This window comes from Biomphalaria glabrata, chromosome 3 (assembly GCF_947242115.1).
Source record: "Biomphalaria glabrata chromosome 3, xgBioGlab47.1, whole genome shotgun sequence".
Lineage (NCBI taxonomy): Eukaryota > Metazoa > Mollusca > Gastropoda > Planorbidae > Biomphalaria > Biomphalaria glabrata.
Genome location: NC_074713.1, coordinates 41061242 through 41081682, shown reverse-complemented (window position 1 = coordinate 41081682; position 20441 = coordinate 41061242). Strand labels below are relative to the sequence as shown.

Here is a 20441-nt window from a genome sequence, read left to right as displayed (position 1 = left end):
CAAATTAAACTTCAGCTTTGACAAATAAAATTGAACAAAATAATATTTACACTTGCAACTTTATCTTCTCTCTAAAGAGGAAAATGACATTGGACCTGAATAATGGATAACATGTTAATTTTAGTGTAAGAACATTTGTGTATTACATGCTTGCAGATGAAATTTTATCCTACTTTCCAAATCTACTTGACACAATGTTTGCACTTGCCAGAAGTCCATTCACAGTTAAAACTGAAGGTGAGCAGGAGACATCACAGTCCGCAGTTATTGAAAATTATTTCTCTTTATTGTCACTTTCACAATCTGAATCAAGTGTACATATATCCAGATTTGCCTGTGTTGTTTCTTCTTCCATTTTCAATTATAATAAATAACATTATTTTTTGCTGTTAGTTATGAAGTCTTCAAATACAAAATTAGACTTGCTTCAGATGACATTCGTTGTCATCTTTCAAAGAATGTCTCAAATTTTCTGAACTGATGAAACAAAAAAAAAAGCTCAACCTTCTCAGTGATGTTGGCTTAGCTGGTTTTGGCTTACTTGCACAAACTGTCACAACAATATTGTAGCATTGCAGTTTAATGTGTGATATCAAATGTACAGCTTAAATGTTCTGCCAGGCCATGCTTTTCCAATTGTCATCTAAGTAAATTACTAGAGTTTATGACCTGACCTGTCCTTAATTAAACATTTAAAAAGCTTACTCTTGAGTCTAGGTGTAGGTCCAAAAGTTTGGTAATGCATATCAGTATCATGAGTATCAGTTATCAGTACCCCAAATGAAGTTAAAAAAAAATATAGTGTATACAAGATTACAAGTATAGATCTAGATTCTAGAGTCTAGCTAGATCTAACAATGAACAATTCTAACACAAAAAAAAAGGTGGGGGGGGGCGGTCTAACCCACTGGGCTGGGTGACTGCGTGAATGCGCCGCTGAGGTGCTCACCTGTTTTATTCTTGGAACTAGACGGCTGTCTACAAAATATGAAGTTTTGGGCATCTCAGACAGCCTAGACAATCTAGATTTATCTAGATCACAGACTGGATAGACTAGCCACTGAATCTAGATTTCTATTTAGGCCAAAAAAAAAAACAACACAATATCAACATCAGAATCATGCAAGAAAACGATGCATGCCGTAAACACCACCAATATTTAGAAACTAGATCTAGATTAAATATTTTTCAATTACTATGTGCTTATTATGTACTAAATGCTGCCAACTAGTCCTGATTTTTGTATTATAGTCGTATTGAGTGGGGAACTTAAACACATTTATTCCCGAGTTCGAAGCCTGCCGCTTCCACCTCCTGACGTCCTGCGTGCGTAATAATCTTAATTTGTAAAGAAATGTCTGAAAATTATAAAACAAACTCTTGAAAATGCAAAATAAAATTAATAATAATAAAATTAGATATGCTTGGAATTATTTTAGCGTCTACCATTGAATCTTCGTCATAAATTTAGCTGAATCAATGATCAATTATAAAACTTATGACTGAAATCTTTTATCATTATTATTATTATAAAAGAACGAGTATTCATTCTCTGGCGAAGCCAGGGTCGAGTTTCGTTAAAAGGGAAACAAAATTCATCGTAGGCCTTTTATCAGTTTCCACTGAGGAATTTTCTGGTGATGTGGCAGGTCTGCAGATGTACCGCCCTCTGACAGGCAACGAGAATGTTCCTAGGAATGCTAAGGGTCTTATTATTATTGTTATTATTATTATTATAAGGTAACTGTTGTCAATGTTACAGTTATGAATTTGTGTGTAATGTAATTTAATGTGTGATTTCTATAATTATAATAAACCAACGTCCAACGTGGGCCACCTTGTAGGTTTTTTTCCTTCACCACTTGTTAACACAATGTTTTTCAAAATGTGCGTTGTGTTGTCGTCTTCGCATATGTTAGGAAGAAGGGGATTTGAGAAACATCCCTATATTAGCAATAGAGTGTAGATTTACATTTATTGGTTATTTTGATCAACGTGACCGGTATAGAGAGTTGGTAATTCAGAACAGAAAATGGCTGCCTTCAGGGTTGTCATGCGTTCTTGGCAATTACAACAAAAGCAACCAAGTATTTTACAGCTATTCAAGTTAGAACTGCACAGTAACAAGAAGTATATGTCATATTGCTGCTATAATAAAACACTTTTAAGACTTTCTGTGTGCTCAAAATCATACAATAATGCCCCATTTTACATTCTGACTAAACGACTTTTGAGTTCAGACAACAATCAAAGTCAAAACAAACCGCCGATTTTACAAACGTTGAATTTGAATCTAAAAGAATTAACCCCTGATAAAGCACAGCCAGAGAATGAAAAAAAGGAAAGTGGTGCAGATGACAATGCAGATAAGAAGAAAGAATCTTGGTGGCGAGGAAAAAATTCATGGCGCCTGGGATTAATTCTACTCAGCACTGCAATGGTTTCTTGGGGTGTAGGTTTGATATCAATATGGGGTATGTCACATGTGCATACATGCATATTTTTGTCTTTTTATTGTATAATACATGAAGAGTTTAGTTAAAGGGATGCTGCCTTGTTGTACACTGGTATGATGTGATCTGGACTGTCATGATAATCCCGGGGCGGGGGTGGAGCTGCTGCTTTCTCCCTCAGTCACTGTCATTGTCAATTACTGTCATGCTGGAGGTTTGGGTTTCCATTTTAAGGAACATTTAGTTAGATCTCTACATTCAAAGCATGTAAAACAAACATTTTTTTTAGCTCTAATTTAATTTCAAAGTTTAGTAGCTTTAATATTTCTCTCTGAATTAATGCTTCCATCGTCGATGCATTTAAACTTTAAACTCATATATATATATATAATGTGCATATGTTTTTAATTTTTAAAAAAGATCAATCCGGCCCATTGATTGATCTACTAGATCTTAAGACTTAAGGTCAGAAATATTATACAGACGAACAAGGTAAAAGAGTCATTTTTTAAGATGCTTCAAATAGTAATTATTTTACAGTATTTTTTCCACGGAGAAGCTGTTTCAGATGAAACACTTATTAATAATGCTAAAAGTTGGTAAAAGTAAGAATTTTATCATTAGATGAAATATACCAATCCCCAGCTAAAGTTTTAAGACATTTATAATGTAAATATAACTGTATCAGTGTATCTTTACTAGATCTACTTCTAGATCTAATTGAAAAACAACTTTGTCAACCTGGCACTGACCTGGACTTTTGTCAATGTTGCATCCAATGAACTTTAATTCTATTGTTGACAGATTGTGATCACAATATATAATCTAAATAGAATGCCAGTTTTATAGAAACAAGTTCAACCCTACACATAGATCTAAATCTTTTTATTGAGATTGGAAACCACCAAACTTATACATTTCTGGCTGTCACTGCATTACCATTCTAATCCTATTTGTTTGAGCTTACTGGTCCATCCATTAAGATATATATATCATATATTTGTATGTACATATCATATCTCTATGTTTCATAGAGAAAGTACTTTGTAATGACACAAGATGCGTAGAAGTTGATGTGAATCGGGTTTTTCCTAAGTAATGTGACGAGTAAGAACAGAGTAGGATAATGAACAAAAAGAATAACGGACAAGACGCCTTAGAGGACGACGCTAGGCTAGCGACGACAGAGGACTGTGCCCTTTTTATTGTTTATTAAATTGTTGAAGTTATCAGCCTGCGTTATTAAGTATATTCTTGATTCATTCTGTTGTTGTGTCATATGGACTCGCATGCACCAGTAACATATATATACTCATCAACAAAATAGACCATCAACAGATGTGGACGCCTTAGAGGACGACGCTAGGCTAGCGACGACAGAGGACTGTGCCCTTTTTATTGTTTATTAAATTGTTGAAGTTATCAGCCTGCGTTATTAAGTATATTCTTGATTCATTCTGTTGTTGTGTCATATGGACTCGCATGCACCAGTAACATATATATACTCATCAACAAAATAGACCATCAACAACTTGAAGCTCTCTGACATTCATTTCATTATACTTGTGAGGAAGGTACAGAAAATGAATCTATATTATTAATGTACTCAAGATAGATCCTTTGATTGCTAATTATAAAAAAAAAACATTTTTACTTGATTCAAACAATTATTCATAATTTTGGTGGCTGTACGATTTAATGATCTCTAAATATTTCAATCAAACCAAACCTTTAAAGATATTCACTGTCATTGTTGTATCCAGTAATATAGCTAGCTGCAGAAAATGATACAGTAAAAAAAGAGTAAAACTGTGTTTAAAACTAATTCAGGATGGCTGTGGCTGAGTTGATCAGCTTCTTTGATATGATTTCTGTCACACTAGAAAGTAAATTGTGCGAAAAGCATTTGTTTTTTATAAAGCTTGGTAATCACCACCGTAATTGATAACTTGCAGAGGAAGTCCATGTACTTTGGAAAGATTTTTGTGTCTTAACACCGGCCATGGATGTAAAAAAGAACCTGCTAACTCTGTAGGTCAGGGTGAATTGATATTTATAATGAATGTGAGTCCACATATCCATCTGAATTATTTTAAAGCTAAGCCAACCAATTCTTCGGTAGTTGATTTTTGTTTTGTTTTAATTTTTTTTTAATTAAATGTAAATAAAAGTTAAAAATATTTTAATATCAATATTAGCTGCACAGTTGAAATATTTAAAAGTTGAAAAAAATAATTTTTCTCTTTTTTTTTTTTTTTTACAAGTGGCAGTGACATTGGAATAGGAACTCCAGTTCTCCTAATGTTTTTTTTTTCTTTATAATTGTGTTCTTAGAATCTATGGATAACTATCAGGGAAAAAAAAGCATTTTTTATTCAAATTGGATCATAAATTTGTACTTAGTGAATTTCGATTTAAACATTTTCTCAACACTATTATAGTTTTTAGAACAAAAACCTTAATGAAAATAATGTTTTGTTTAATACAATTCAAATTGTATTTTAAAGCTAAAATGTATAGGTAAATGTTTTCATTTTATTTATAAATTAACATCTGATAGAAACAAATGGGCCAAGTAAATAATTTTGTTTGAATTTGGAAAATGATTCTGACATAAAGAGTTTAAAGTAGCTGATAGATTTTTTTTATTTTGAAAGAGAAATATATCTATCTCATCATGGCCTGAATAAATATTGCTGTGTTCTAAATGGCATAATAGTTGTGATCTGGAGTAAGATAAACAGTTTGCTAAAATTTTCTTGGTAAATATAGATCTTAAAAAAACTGCTTTTCAGTTATAACAATTTCTAAAAAATTTATAGTGAACTAAAAATGAACTTTTTCTTTTGGTTAAAAATTGCAAGTAACAATGTACATCACATACCATTTTCAGTATTCTTTAAGTCCTCACTAGCACTTAGATATATAGGTCTATTTGTTTTACATGTTTCATATGTTCCTTTAGATTTGAAGATTATTTCTTCTTTGTCCAAACCTCCTGCAGGATGGCAGCAGGCAGGGCTCTGGTACCGAGGTCATTTACTATTAATTGTACTTAGTATGGTTTTTATGTTCAAAATATCACTGCTATCAAGAAGTATATGTTTGAGTTAAAGGACATATATTTTTCTATCTAAGAAGAGTGTCTAACTTTAAATCCCTGGTTTTGTGAAGTAGAAAACTTTTTGTTTCTAATTGTGTATTTATCATATGTGTTATAATAATTTAGAAATTCATATTATATTCTATTAAATTTAAGATTGGTTTCTGTGCATTGAATGTTGTTTTTATTTTATCAGGGGCACCTCAAGAAGATCCAGATGGGAAAGAGGTAAAAAATTAATTGTTTGGTTATTCAATATATTTTTTTCATTAAAGAGGACTTCACATTTTTTGTATGTTGTGTCCTAAATATGAAATTATCTTTTTTTTTTTTGAGGACTTCACATTTTTTGTATGTTGTGTCCTACATATGAAATTATCTTTTTTTAACCAATGTAAATGTTTTTGTTTTTTTTTCCAGATTCAGGATGAGTTTAGTGAAAGTAAGTACATGTTCTAATTTCAGTAGTCACTTTCTCTGGTTCTAATAAAATATATGACTACTTTCCAAATTGTAAGTTTGATATTTTCGATAACAGCTATTGTAATACATATATGTAAAATTTTAAGATTAATGTAAAAAACTTAGAATAAAAATATGTTTTCTATTATTTTGTATTTTATTTTGAAATTTCATAACCTGTAATCTTTTGCTCGTAATTATACATCTAAATTTTTTATGTTACTGTTACAGTGCCTACTGTCATTGCCTATTTAAGAAGAACTTGGAAAGAAATGAATATATTTAAACAGGTATTTTTCATAAACATGTGTCAAGGCTTGTCATGATGACAGATGCATTGATCAAATCTTATATTTTTATATGAGAAACAAAGAAGTTAGATTTAAAAATTATCAATAAAATGAAACATTGCTCAAGAATGTTTGATAATAAAATCAAAATACATGATATTTTTTAATGGCTAATCAATAGTACTCATTTTTCTAATTGTAATTTCAAATATTTGTTTTTTTCAAATATAAAATTTAACTTCCATTTTTCATAAATTTTTCTGTATTACATTTCAGAAAATTCAAGATCCCTCAAGAGATAAACTTCTTCCTGACCCTTTGAAGTATCCTTACATGCAACCTCCATACACACTAGTCCTAGAATTGACAGGTGTCTTGATACACCCTGACTGGACAGTAAGTAAAGATAGACATTTACATGTTTACAGTGTGACATACTATTTTTTTTTATTGCATATTTAACATATTTTAGTATATTTAGTAAATGTAGTCAGATGCTTGAGTCAAAGAAGCTGTATCTTTCCATTGTATATTATTTGTAATAAGATGCTGTTTTTTGTGTTCATTTGTTGTTGTTTTTTCATAGTATGGAACAGGTTGGCGTTTCAAGAAAAGACCTGGCATTGACTATTTCTTGCAACAAGTTGGACCTCCATTGTTTGAAGTTGTGATTTACTCCTCTGAAGCTGGAATGGTTAGTTGCAGAAAAAAAGTTTTTTTCTGATAAAATGATTTGTTACCAATGTGTAATTATATCTTTGTATTTGTTTTCTCGTTAGATTTAATGGACAGACCATCATGACTACCAGTTACAAAATGCTTTCTAATACATTTAAAAACGTTACATAAAATACAATTATAAAAAACAACAAACCAAGTGTTACAATTATTCAGGATGTCTTTGTGACAATCAGTGTGTTGAATTAATAGTTAATATATTTTGTTTTGATGCTTTTCATAATTTATTCCCTTAACTGTTGCTGATGTTTGTATTTTCATGCAAGATTAAAATCTTTTTCAGACTGCCGACCCCTTGGTAAATCATCTGGACCCTCAAGGATATATTATGTATAGATTGTACAGAGATGCCACTAGATACATGGATAGACATCATGTTAAGGTCTGCAATAGTTAAGCGATAAGGCAACCATACTTGTTATTTATAACACTATTAGTCACATAAGTTCTCCTGGCACACATGTCAATTATAAACCTTCATAGAGAGAGGCTCAGCTAGAAGGCTTCTTTTTTTTTTTTTTTTTTTTTTAACTGCGAATGAGAAAAAAAAATAAATGAAAAAAAAATAACACTCCATCCTCTGTGCATTTTCATTTTGGTACACAAAATGAGATACCTTTAAATAAATAAATAAAAAAAAAGAATGCATTCCTCTGTGTATTTCCATTCATACTTAATTGAGCATAAAGGTATGATAAATGATTTCATGGCAGCAAAGCAAAAATTGTCTATGCTAGAGATACAGGCTTCATTTTTGTCTGTTTGAATTTTCTTTTGAATGAACAGGTTTATTAGTGAGTAATGTCTTCTTGATTTTCTACCAGGACTTGTCTTGTTTGAACCGTGATTTGTCCAAGGTCATCATGTTAGACTGCAATCCTGACTCTGTCAAGTTACAAAGACAAAATGCTTTTATCTTAAAGAAATGGCAAGGGGAGGACAATGACCTGACTCTAATAGAACTTGCACATTTCCTTAAGAGTATGTTGGTTTGTTTTAATTCCTCAGTTTTGGTTTGGTTCTTAAATAGTTAAAGAAAGAAATAATGGGATTCATGTCTGAAGTACAGGCTCTGTAATATATATGTCTTTAAGTTTGTTTAACAGGTGAGGAATTTATTTTATGACTTTTTTTTAAAGCATGCCTGTTTTTAATGCCTTTTAGTAGGTTGTTGTTTAAAAAAAAAAAAGCACTTTCCACTTTGATGTTTTGGCTGCTTGTACATTCAATTAATGGTTTATTTTGCCCAGCTATTGCCGCTAGTGGAGTGGATGACATTCGACCTGTACTTGAATACTATAACAAATTTGATGACCCTCTAGCTGCCTTTAGAGAAAACCAAAAGAAATTGCAGGTAGGAAGTTTCTTAATAATTAAAACCTCTTTTTTTTTTTTCTTAATACTTAAGCTAGTAAAGGTGAGGCATCTAATTAACCTATTTTAGGCATTGGATAACATCATAACTAAAAGCAAATAATGGGAGACATAAAATGACTCATCAACTGTTTTGAACAGGAAAATGACTACAATCAGGTCTTAACTGAAACTTCTGTCCAGCATTCTACTGTTAGTTAACTTATTTTCTGTTGCTAGTTATATCATTTCACTGATCATTTCTTGACTTGTACATCTATATTCATCTCCTGCCTTATGATGAGGGAAATAACCCAGTTGAGAAGCCAATTACTGGGAGAGAATCAAGTTTTCTTCTAGTATTTCTAAATTTGTTATGTTTATGAGAGAATCAAGTTTTCTTCTAGTATTTCTAAATTTGTTATGTTTATGAGAGAATCAAGTTTTCTTCTAGTATTTCTAGATTTGTTATGTTTGTGAGAGAATCAAATTTTCTTGTTGTATTTCTAGATTTGTTATGTTTTTTTTTTCAACTATGCCTAAAGATTTTGTCGTTCCATTGTGTGAGAAACAACTTGTGTCTGTGTTAACACTATATCAACATTTTATTTTACTTGAAAATCTATTTGGAATGTTTTTGTGTGTACAGGAAGAAGAGGAAGCCAGAGCCAACCAAAAGAAATTAGATTCCACGAAAAAAAGTTGGCTGTCAGGACTGACTAGCAAACGATAACATTTCCAAGAACACGACAGAAAATGTTTATTCAAGAATAAGTTTATACATATGACAATATCTCAACAGCATTGTTTGCCATTTGCTGGTTATTAAAACAAACTATTTATTGAACAGTTTGAAGACTCTACAGGAAGAATATAGTCTGAGGAAGTTAAAGTAGTTAAATATTAAAGTCTGGCATAATTTTAGAACTGCCTATCATACTTTACTATGTTATTTGAATTGAACTAATGTAAGGGAGGCGACTAATTTTTTCTATGGGGTCTTCATTTGTTAGCTTGTCTCCTAGTTGACTGTAGAATGACAGTGTATGGTGTGTTGTTGCTAATTCAATGAACTGCATGGAGATAGTGAAATGGGTTACAGAGTTACTGGACTGGATAGTCTAAAACAGACTGCAGTTGTGAGATGACAAATAAATGATGTAGTCCTTTTTTTTTTTTCTTGATCACTTGCACTTATAAATTATTGAAAAAAAATGTGTACTTAGATTATGTTTGAAAAATGTGTACATCTAACCATATCAATTTAGTTTTTTTTTTAGTACCGGTAACAAATATAGTTGTTTTTTTTTGTTTTTTAAGTAATTATTTCAAAAAAAAAGTCTGAATATTATGTACTTGTATATTTAAAATCAATATTAGCATTACATTTACCAGCTTAAGACTTTTGAGTTGTGGGAATGCTGTATCATAGACTTTATGTATTGATGTTTGATCAAATTGTGTTATGGATGCTTTTGTTTGTTGAAACTGTTAGGGGCTGTGTTTTGAGTGAGTCTGACAATGCTATGAGCAGTGTATAAAGCCAAGACTTGCTTGGTATCAAAGTGTTGCTAGGGGCCCAGGTCAAGATTATTGAATGTCAGTTGGAAAGTGTAGAGACAATGTGTCTGTCATATTAGTGCAAGGGTGACCTGGCATCTGTGTTTAAAACTGATAGATTTGTTTAGTTTGAGATTTTGTCTTTTCTGTGACACATTTATTACACTAATAAAACAATTTTTTCAGTGCAAGTTTTTTTAAAATTAAATTCAGTTGCAGTCCCAAAAGTTGATGTGTAAAGAAATGTCAGTCAATTGTGGTGTGTTCAAACTGACATTACTGAATTCTTGGCTTATTCCTTTTGTACACATGCTATTGAAACGCAATTTTTGTGACATAAAAACAAAAACCCAACTTGTTTATAAACTATTATCTTGGCCTCCAGGTGAAGTGCTATTGAATTCTAGAAGCAATTTTTTTTTTGTTAATAAGAAAAGTATTTAAAAGTGTTGTAATGGGGAAAACAAATCATATTTATTAAAACTTTCCTGTACATGTGTACAAGCTCAAGCTGGTGAACTTTTGAAGATCTAGGGCTAGGCAGTTGTGTGCTGAGAAAGTGAGAGATTAGCTGTTACCATTAAGTCTACAATTTGTTTTGTTACTTCGTCATTTCCCTAAGAATTGAGTCAAAAGACTCTTGAAACTCTAGGCCTATTGAAGCTTGCCTCCATCCGCCTGTCTGAACAAACTTCTGTCTGGTAAGGATACACGCAGATGTGAATTATCACATCCCTATTACCGATGGGGATTCTTATTAGTTGCCACACAGGTTCTATGACAAGTTATCAATCATAAGAGTGTTTCTCACATCCCCAACTCATTCAGACAAATTGAATCTCCAAAATGTCATTCAATCTCAACAATTTACTATCAACAATTGATTGTTTCGTAGGTTTCAAAAATTGGACTTAGAGTTTGAATGAAACGAGAAGAAATCCTGGGCATAATTTATGGTCGGAAAGATGTCGCCCATACAGTAGTTTCAAATCATGCAGCCGAGGTGTCCAAAGAAATGGTAAATACCCGATACCATTTGGGATAATAAGGGCCTCAAGTTCCGTCAGGACTGTGCTGTAAGTTGCCATGGGTCACCAGCGTATGATTTTTCAAGAGTTGACTCCCGAAGCCTCAAGCTTTGGATTCAGAGTTTTCCTTCTCTAAGATGGATAGCCAGCCAAAGCTAAAGAACCCATTGTCTTATCTTTATGAAGTCCAGTAAGGTATCGGCGCCGAAAGTTGACTGTCCACACACACACACACAACCCCCCCCCCCTTCCCCAGCCCTGTCTGATAGTTCAATCTTCTGTCACAGATTGTAGGCCAACTAATGCCGTGACACTATCATGAAAGTCTCCTCGTAATTTTCTGGCAGCGAGCTATTTGGTTTTTAAACTGAAGTATTGGTATTTCTATCAAGTGCAAGAGGTTTCTATACACCTGATCTTATTTCTCACGTGATCTTATATGACACGTGATCTCATCTCAAAAAACGTAAGACGGTATTGACAGTGTTTTAAAACCATCTGATTGTCCTGCTAGACAGAACGTTTCCCTTTCAGACCATACGATCTATGGTGCAGATGATGTTAAGGTCCACTGTACCTAAACCCAGACCGGTATCAAGTACTGTCAACTAAATAGAAGCATTCAGATAGAAGTGGGGGGCAGACTGTAACAGTTTCTGACCGCTGCACGAAATCCTTCTCTGTGCCGTGGGGTTTTACGGGGCCTGGTGTTGGCATTAATCCTTAAAAGACTTTGATCTAATTCGTTCATTTCCGGAAACGGAAACTTTGGTATGGTACTTTCCGGAGACGTCGACGTTGTTATGGTACACAGAAAACTTTTGGAGTTAGTCGCATCGTGTACGTGGTTGCAGTTCAAATACAGTTCATTCTTTCACTAAAATCCGTTTTTATTACACCGAATCATTGTAGGCTTAGTGAAGAAACTGCTTTCCCTGTCGAGAATTCACATTCTGTTTAAGCTAAATAAAGTTGATGTTTTGTTTTGTTGTTTTTTTTTTCCTTTTATTACGTGAGTTTCAGTATCTTCATGTTCAAATCTGCATTCAAGCGAAGAACAAACATCACTCATTGTGACATTCTCTCATGAACGCCTTTTTAATTTCTTTTACATATCTCGCATGCAGCTTAATGTACACCGATTTTAGGACGATTATGTGCATGAATCACTGGATATGTAAAATATCTATCTATATATATATATGGGCCTATAGTGCATGTTTCGCTAATAAAAAGAGTTGTCTCAATGTCTCACTAATAAAGAGAGTTGTCTCACTTCACCTATCAAGATAACATTACCGTGACACTGCAAGCGGCTCATAATTTACTTCCGATGAACTTATTCCCCACCCCCACCCCTTTTCATGGCTGACTGCACTCTACTAAACAGTATATACGAACTATGGTAAGTCAGCAGTATACTTCACAACTCCAGACACACACACACACATATCTATCTAATATTTCCTTCTCCCACGGCTCAGCTATCTCCGTGATACAAGAACAAAAGTCCCGTCTTCCCATGACCTCATCAACCTCGTCTTTTTGCTGCTGTAATTTGATACTACACCTCAGAAGGGGTGGGCTGCTACTTCCCCATGTCCTGTCATGCATGATTAGATTACAGATCAATTAATGAAAGAATAAGCACAAGATCTACGTGTTGATTGGAGAAGTTGACCAGGTATTGGAAAAGGTCAACGCGGTTAAAATGTCAATGCGCACATCTCTAGACATTGCAACAAGATACTTGTAGAGATCTATGTTCATAGCTTTGGGATCGTTCAATGTGGCACTTTGTTAGACTTTCAAGACCTGCACTATAGGATATTATCTTGAAGCCAAAATCATGTATGTATTGTTTTAACTAAATCATGGCTTAGGGGAGTATCAATTATTTTCTTTTTTTTTTTTATCGGCCCTCGTATGGAAAAGCTGCTATTGATCTTACCCCCGTATGTCTGCCCTTGTATTTCTGAAGCTTAGATTGTAGAAACTAAAAGCGATTTTGAAAACTGAATTTCAACAACGCACAAAATGGTTCCCTGGTCGTGTGGTCCGTGATCTGGAATGTCGTTACAATTTGGCTTGCGTCTTTTTTAGTTTGAACACAAGTATTCGTTAAATGAAAGAGCTACAGAAATGAAGAGACGGCCAGGAACCACAGACCTATATATACAGGTCTATGTCAGGTACATTTTGCGCACCGTCTTAAGTAGAATTCAAAATAATAATTAATTTTTGACAATATAAATGAGTATATGACCCCCCCCCCCTTTTCCCCCGAAATCAAATCGGAATTTAGTCACAAATTTTTTGCTTTGATTCTGTTTATTTTAGGTGATATTTTAATACTAAACCATCACTTGCCCCAGCGCAAGAAAATATAAGACTATCCATACATCTGTCACCAGATTCTATGGGCTTAACCAAGAAGGGTTTTGTGTTTAAAACTCCCCTCCAGCGGGGTTTAGAGCTAAAAACCACCTCTTTAATATAAAAAAAAAAAAGCAAATGACACACTCAAAATGCTATGACAGCAGCCAAAGGGGTTTTGAGTTTAAACCCCCGCCTCCTCCAGAGAGATTTTTTTTTAAGTTTATAACTCCTCCTGGTGGTTTTGAGTTTAAATACAGCCACACAGAAAGTTTTGATGTTGAAAACCTCTCTTTTCAATTTTATTCTAAAGCAAACTACAGTCACCAAATGAAATGAGCGTAGTTAAGGGGTTTTGAATTTTTAAAAAAACTCCACAGATTTTTAAGTTTAAAACCCTCACAAAAAAATGATTTTGACGATAAAACTTCCCTTTTCGATATAAAATCTAAAGCAAACTACAGTCACCTAATTCCAAGAGAGGTTACACATTTCTATCAGTGGCGGGGCTCCATTAATAAAGTGCAGTGAATAGTCATCTGCCGAAATTGAAAAACACTAAATGTGGCTAAACAAAGATGGCTAAGACGGATTTTAAATTTTATTTTCTCCTGGTATCTTTACGACAATCAGTCTGTTTTTCTTTTCTAAGAAACTTATACGACATTACTAATCGAAAAATGAATTAAATTATGTTGAAGAAATCAAAAAAAAGGTAGAAGTAGATACTGTCCATTAAGGCGTTAGAACTTGCTAAATGTAGCTAGTTCTTCTGCTGAGACCAAAATATGACATCGAGTTATAATACAACATTGACATCAAAGCTGAAGTTACTCTACAATTGTAGACAAAATGAGTCACTCGTTATTTTTTTTTTCTTTTAAAGACTCTTTCAAATGAAGATTTTGGTTAGATAGCCTACTGTCCAAAAAAAGACGTCATTTCCTGTTAAGCAGGAAGGTACAAGTGATCTAACTGCTACACTTTTTATGACGCAAACGTCACTCTTGACTTTAAGAAATGAAGTTGAAAGCTTTGTGGAGCTGTGGAGGTTGTAAACGTTTACAAATGAGTTTTTTCCCTTATCACAGACATGATTACTGATTCTCTCCCCTTCTCCCCACACCCAAAAAAGGGAAAGAATTGTTTACATCTAGATTAACTCCCATCCTATAATAGATATAGTCTGCCATATAGCTGAGACACGCAAATACTCCACAACTCCTGAAAATATTAAGACAAAACAAATGTATATCACTGCATCAATATTTGCTAGTAACATATTTATATAATTTTTACAAAGCTTATATCAACTCACTCTGTCTGTCTGATACAAAGTTTGTACACGTTATTTCTCCCACACCTAATCTCGGATCAAGCAGAAATTTTTGCTAAATTATTTCTTTGACCTGACTACACAAGAATCAATTTTTTTTTAAATTAGCTATTGTTGATTAATTATTTTCTTTGGTCTCTCGAACAAGGGAAAGAATATTACAAGGTTAAGTACATGACTGATCCAAACTGATTGATACAATTACGCTTAATATAAGCTTTGTTTTGTTGCGTTTTTTTTTTGTTGTATTGTTTGTATTTTGCTTGTTTTTTTTTTGTTTTTTTTGTAAAGACAAAAGTTATAGACTGAACAACTATTTTTTTCCTAACAAAAAAAAAGGCGCTATTCCCCCCCCCCCTCCCCAATTCAACCAATCTCAATCTCGACTTGCTTATACATATGTCAGTGACAATTTAAGAAAAATGGTCCTGCTATTCAAGATAATATAAATATTAATTACATTATATCTATGAACAATTTCTGGTGTTCATCTATTAAAAACTTTTTTTTTTAATTCTCACATTCTTAATGTTTACTCAAGGCTTGAGTCCTCATAGTGACTAATTCACCACCACATTGGTCAAGTACGATTTCTTTTCTTTGTTTAAGATACCAAACAAAGTATTAAATTATCAATAATTAATTAACTAATAGGTTGATTGTTTTTTATTGATTCTTGTGTTGTCAGGTAAAGAAATAATTGTGCCAAAGTTAATTACCAATAATTAATTAACTAATTGGTTAATTGTTGCTGTTTTTTTATTGATTCTTGTGTTGCCAGGTAAAGAAATAATTGTGCCAAAGTTAATTACCAATAATTAATTAACTAATTGGTTAATTGTTTTTATTGATTCTTGTCTTGTCAGGTAAAGAAATAATTGTGCCAAAGTTAATTACCAATAATTAATTAACTAATTGGTTATTTTTTAAAATTTATTCTGGTGTTGCCAGGTAAAGAAATAATTGTGCCAAATTTCAGCTTGATCCGAAATTGGATGTGGGAGAAATAACGAGAAAAAACGTTTTTTTCCAAAACTTGAATGCATTAAAAAATTAACCAATTTGTCAATTAATTATTGGTATAGAATAAGGAACATAATTTCTTCATTATTGAGAGATAGGCATATAGTTGTAATTTTTTTTTATCTGTTGCTTGTTATGGACCTCAAATCACAATTACTTTGAATCTAGCAGGACTCAAACTTGTGACCTTTGGATTAGCAGCCTTTAAAAAAAAAACAACTGCAATGCAACTTGGCATATTGGAAGAACTCGTTGCAATTCTTACAACTTTAACGCTTTAAGTTCAAACGGTTCGTTGTAGATTAAACGTACTGTGACAACTAAACACAGATTGTAGACCAGTTTAAATGTAGATAGAAAAGGTTCAGAAAATTGTCTGCCAACTTTTAAAGCAGTGATTTAAAAACAAAACAAAAAAAAGCATGCCTGTAAACCATCTTGATTTTTTTAAAGTCTGCTTGCCAAATTGGCGTTTTAAATCTTTGTTAATTTGAAAAGGTATCTTCAAAAGTCTTTATTCGTTTGATTTAATTTGAAAAGAAATTTCTTTCTAGACATTTCCATTTTTTATCCTTTAAATTTCTTGTTAGCATTTTTTTGGCCAATTCAAGAGGTAGCATTCTTCTGTCAGAAATCTGGTGAAATGTTTGAAAGGAAAAAGATTTCAATCTAGTTCTGATCAAATAGATCAAGTTGTTTGGAGGCCAGGAAGCAATCTTTCAAACTAGTATTTTGTGCTCACAGAAGCAAGAGAGTTGTGTAGAAAAGTGGATTCACTGACAACCCTCCCCCCCCCCTTTTTTTTTTTTCAATTTGTTTTAACAGAAAAATGTGCCCTTGATTGGTAAATCTATAGTTTGAATACATAATATAAAAATCGTTTTAACAAAGCTTATATCAACTCTGTCTGTCTGTCTGGTAAAAAAGTTTGAAGTTTTTCTCCCACTTCCCATTCTCTGAATTTTACATAATTATTCATAGTCAATAACATATACACGAATCAATACAAAAAAACAACAACAACAACAACAAAAAACAACAACAAACAATTAGTTAATTATTTAGTACAACTTAATTAATTTTGGTTTGTATAGCGAAAAGTGAGCTAAACTGTTCTGGAATTCTATCCTGTTTTGGGTTTCATCCCAACTTATCTGAGTTTTGTACAGAATGTTTTAATTCAGTTACTTTGAGATTTAAGGCTTAATGGTGTGCTTTCAATGTAAAAAATAGATCTGCAAAATGCACATAATATATAAGGAAAAACTTACTTACGACCTCAAACAATTTTTGTTTACATAGAAAAGATAATCGAGTAGCTCTGTTAACAAGTGGTTAATGACTATGTAAAGTCAAGTTCCCCTTTCAGACCACACAGTCTATAGGGCAGGTGATGTTAAGGTCATGTGTTTCTTTAGCCAACGGTTAACGAGCAGGGTGTCATGTCGCCAACACAACTACCAACCGCCTTTATTTTCCCCAACTTAAGTCAGGTACCCATTAGAGTTGGGTGAACTCAGGGACGCCCTAAAAATCCCGAAATGAAAAATCCCAGTCTTAACCGAGATACGAACCCAGTACCTTAGGTTCGGAGGCCAAGCGCTTAACCACTCAGCCACCGCGCCCCCCGACTATAAAAAATTTGCATCCCTACAACAAATAGAGTCTAACAAAAGTAAAATATATATATGGAACAAAAGGGTAACGGGACGCTTAAGTTTTACTAAAGTTTTACTAAAGTTTTACTAATGTTTTACTTAAGTTTTACTAATGTTTTACTAATGTTTTACTAATGTTTTACTAAAGTTTTACTAAAGTTTTACAAATGATTCAGATTCGAAATTTACACCCCGGTCCACAAAATTCTTGACCAACTTTCTACAATCTAGCATTTTGCATAGCTTTACAAAAAAAAAAAAAAAAAAAAAACTGGGAAGTGAGATGTTCACATTAAAGTGAGCTGGCGCTCAGATAAAATTTATCAGCTACTAAAAGTGCCAACAATCATTGAGAGTACCACGAGCAGGCTTCTACAGCGCAATGTTAGCACAATGATCTTGCTCAGACTGTTTCTGTGTCTGTAACTCACTGTTAACAGGGATGTCATGTGTCCAGCACAAGGACCAACCGCATTTACTTTTCCCCAACTAAAGTCAGATAACCATTATAGTTGGATTCATAGGTGCCCTAAAAATCCCGAAATTCAAAATCTTCACTGAGATTCGAATCCAAGACCTCTCGATTCGGTAGCCACCACGCCTCTTTGTTTAATCAGAAAATGAATTTCATAAGATTTAACTTTACGAAAATCTTTGCACATATTGGGCATGACTTGAACAAGACCTGGACTTCTTTATGCTTGTAGGCCTACATCCAATGAATCCAGCGACCACATCAATTTCTGGGAAAGAATGATGAAGCTCCAGACGACAAGAGGATGACGATAACAAGACTCAAGATCTAAGGCCGACCACGTGACTGGCCATGTTCTATTCCTGGGCCCACCAGCTCTGTCAGTTGTCTCAGGATACAAGATCGCGTACAGACTGTCTCCTTGTTCCTGCCGTCTCTCTGACCAGCACAACATTCGTCACTCCAACCAGTTCTAATTTGTTTTTTTTTTAATCTGTTTTTTTTTTAGTTTTCAAGCTCTCTTTGCACTTCTAGTGTGTGTGCGCGTGTGTTTGTGAGCGTGAGTGTGTATGGGAGAGAGAGAGAGTGTGTATGTATGTTTGTGTCTGTCTGTTCGGAAATAAAACAATGATGGGAAAGGTATCATAAAAAATGACTACTACTTAATGAAACATGGCCCGACATTGCCATGAATAAGTTAAAATTTATGATATACATATATGAAATAACACACAAACACGCGTCACATGATATCAATTCAAAGGGAAACAAGTAGCAGTTTTGAAAGTTGAGTTGTCTAACTTGGGAAAGAAGTCGACCCAACGGTCAAACAAAGATCTGATAAGCTATGCAAAAAAAAATTATTTCCACTAAATCTCACTCACTCACTCACTCACATACATTAATAGACTCTCTATTGGTTCAGTGAGAGAAATAGACTCTCTATTGACTTAGTGAGAGAAATAGACACTCCATTGACCCAGTAAGAGAAATAGACTCTCCCCTGACCCAGTGAGAGAAATAGACTGCCTATTGATTCAGTCAGAGAAATAGACTTTCCATTGAGTTAGTGAGAGAAATAGACTCTCCATTGATCCAGTGAGAGAAATAGACTCTCCATTGACCCAGTGAGAGAAATAGTCTCTCTATTGACTTAGTGAGAGAAATACTCTCAATTGACCCAGTGAGAGAAATAGACTTACCATTGATTTAATGAGAGAAACAGACTCTCCATTGACGCTGGAAGAGAAATAGACTCTCCATTGATTCAGTGAGAGAAATAGACTCTCTTGATTCAGTGAGAGAAATAGACTCTCTTGATTCAGTGAGAGAAATAGACTCTCTATTGACCCAGTGAGAGAAATAGACTTTCCATTAATTCATTGGGAGAAATTGACTTTCCATTGTTTCAGTGAGAGAAATAGACTCTCCATTGATTCAGCGAGAGAAATAGACTTTCCATTGACGCTGTGAGAGAAATAGACTTTACATTGACCCAGTGAGAGAAATAGACTCTCTATTGACTTAGTGAGAGAAATACTCTCCATTGACCCAGTGAGAGAAATAGACTTACCATTGATCCAGTGAGAGAAATAGACTCTCTATTGACTTAGTGAGAGAAATAGACTCTCTATTGACTTAGTGAGAGAAATAGACTCTCCATTGACTTAGTGAGAGAAATAAACTCTCTATCGATTTAGTGAGAGAAATAGACTCTCTATTGACTTAGTGAGAGAAATAGACTTCATTAAAACTGTAAGACTAATGACAGAAATAGACTCTCCATTGTTGAGCAATTATTTTGTCACAAAGTACAATGTAAAGGAACTCTGCATTAAGCTCCACGCGAATATTTAAGTGAATAATAAGCTATTGCGAAAGGTCACGTGGCCTGAGACCTAGGTCATGCCTGTAAGCCTTACAAAACATGGACCAATAAAAAAAAAATTAACCAACTTATTAATTGGAAGTAATAAATTTTTTTCATATCTAAAAAGGGAATAAATCTTACAGTATTGAGATATATGCCTTTAAATGTGGATTTCTTCCACCTAGATTAGCTTTTTTTTCCTTCTCATTTTGTTGTTAGACTCTACTGTTACTAAGACTTTAGGCAGATTAAATGTTCGAATATACTATAGTAAAAGTCTAAAGTTTATTTGAAGAGCTATATTTGTATTCACCTTAAGCTTTGCTTTATTACAGACATCACAGCCAACAGAGATAAATGTATATATAAGTCCTTGTGATTGAAAACTTGAATCTAGGGATATGTTTAATTTTCAAGACAGAGATATTAATCTATCCATATATATTTATATATATAATTCTCTTCTTCCCTAACAGGTCAAACAAGAAGTAAAGGAAAGATCACTCTCTTATTTCTGCGGATAGTCATCCCCATGAAAAAAAAAACAAGAGGTGGGGGGGGGGGGAGAACACGTTTTCACAGCTCGCTACGGATGGCTGCGCGCTGGACTGTCAAACCCTGCCCGCTCCCATCCCATGCGGGAGGTTTGGACTAGGAAGTAAACTATCGTCGACTCTGAAGGAACATCCGAAACATGTAAAACATTTTACAAACAC

The 20441-nt window shown here is 33.6% G+C and overlaps 2 protein-coding genes across 5 annotated transcripts in view; one reads left to right on the top strand and one right to left on the bottom strand.

Moving 5' to 3' along the window:
• The window catches only part of LOC106052180 (nuclear valosin-containing protein-like), a 28211-nt gene extending 27034 nt beyond the window's left edge, over positions 1-1177 (bottom strand). For 3 of the 4 annotated variants that reach the window (XM_056025094.1, XM_013207488.2, XM_056025095.1), the window contains exon 1: positions 950-1177. Coding sequence is in view for 1 of the 4 variants with exons in the window: in XM_056025096.1 (XP_055881071.1) it covers positions 950-1003 (54 nt within the window). In the remaining 3 variants the exon portion in view is untranslated. The remainder of the gene's footprint in view (positions 1-949) is intronic. The other variant, XM_056025096.1, reaches the window with a different exon arrangement.
• An 819-nt stretch (positions 1178-1996) lies between these two features.
• Positions 1997-10150, top strand: LOC106052185 (mitochondrial import inner membrane translocase subunit TIM50-like). Its single transcript, XM_013207498.2, has 10 exons — positions 1997-2474; positions 5753-5784; positions 5977-5998; positions 6250-6308; positions 6585-6704; positions 6895-7002; positions 7330-7428; positions 7871-8027; positions 8297-8400; positions 9049-10150. Exons 1-10 carry the CDS (start codon positions 2033-2035, stop codon positions 9130-9132), a joined length of 1227 nt encoding a protein of 408 aa, XP_013062952.1. The 5' UTR covers positions 1997-2032; the 3' UTR covers positions 9133-10150.
• Positions 10151-20441: the final 10291 nt, after the last annotated feature.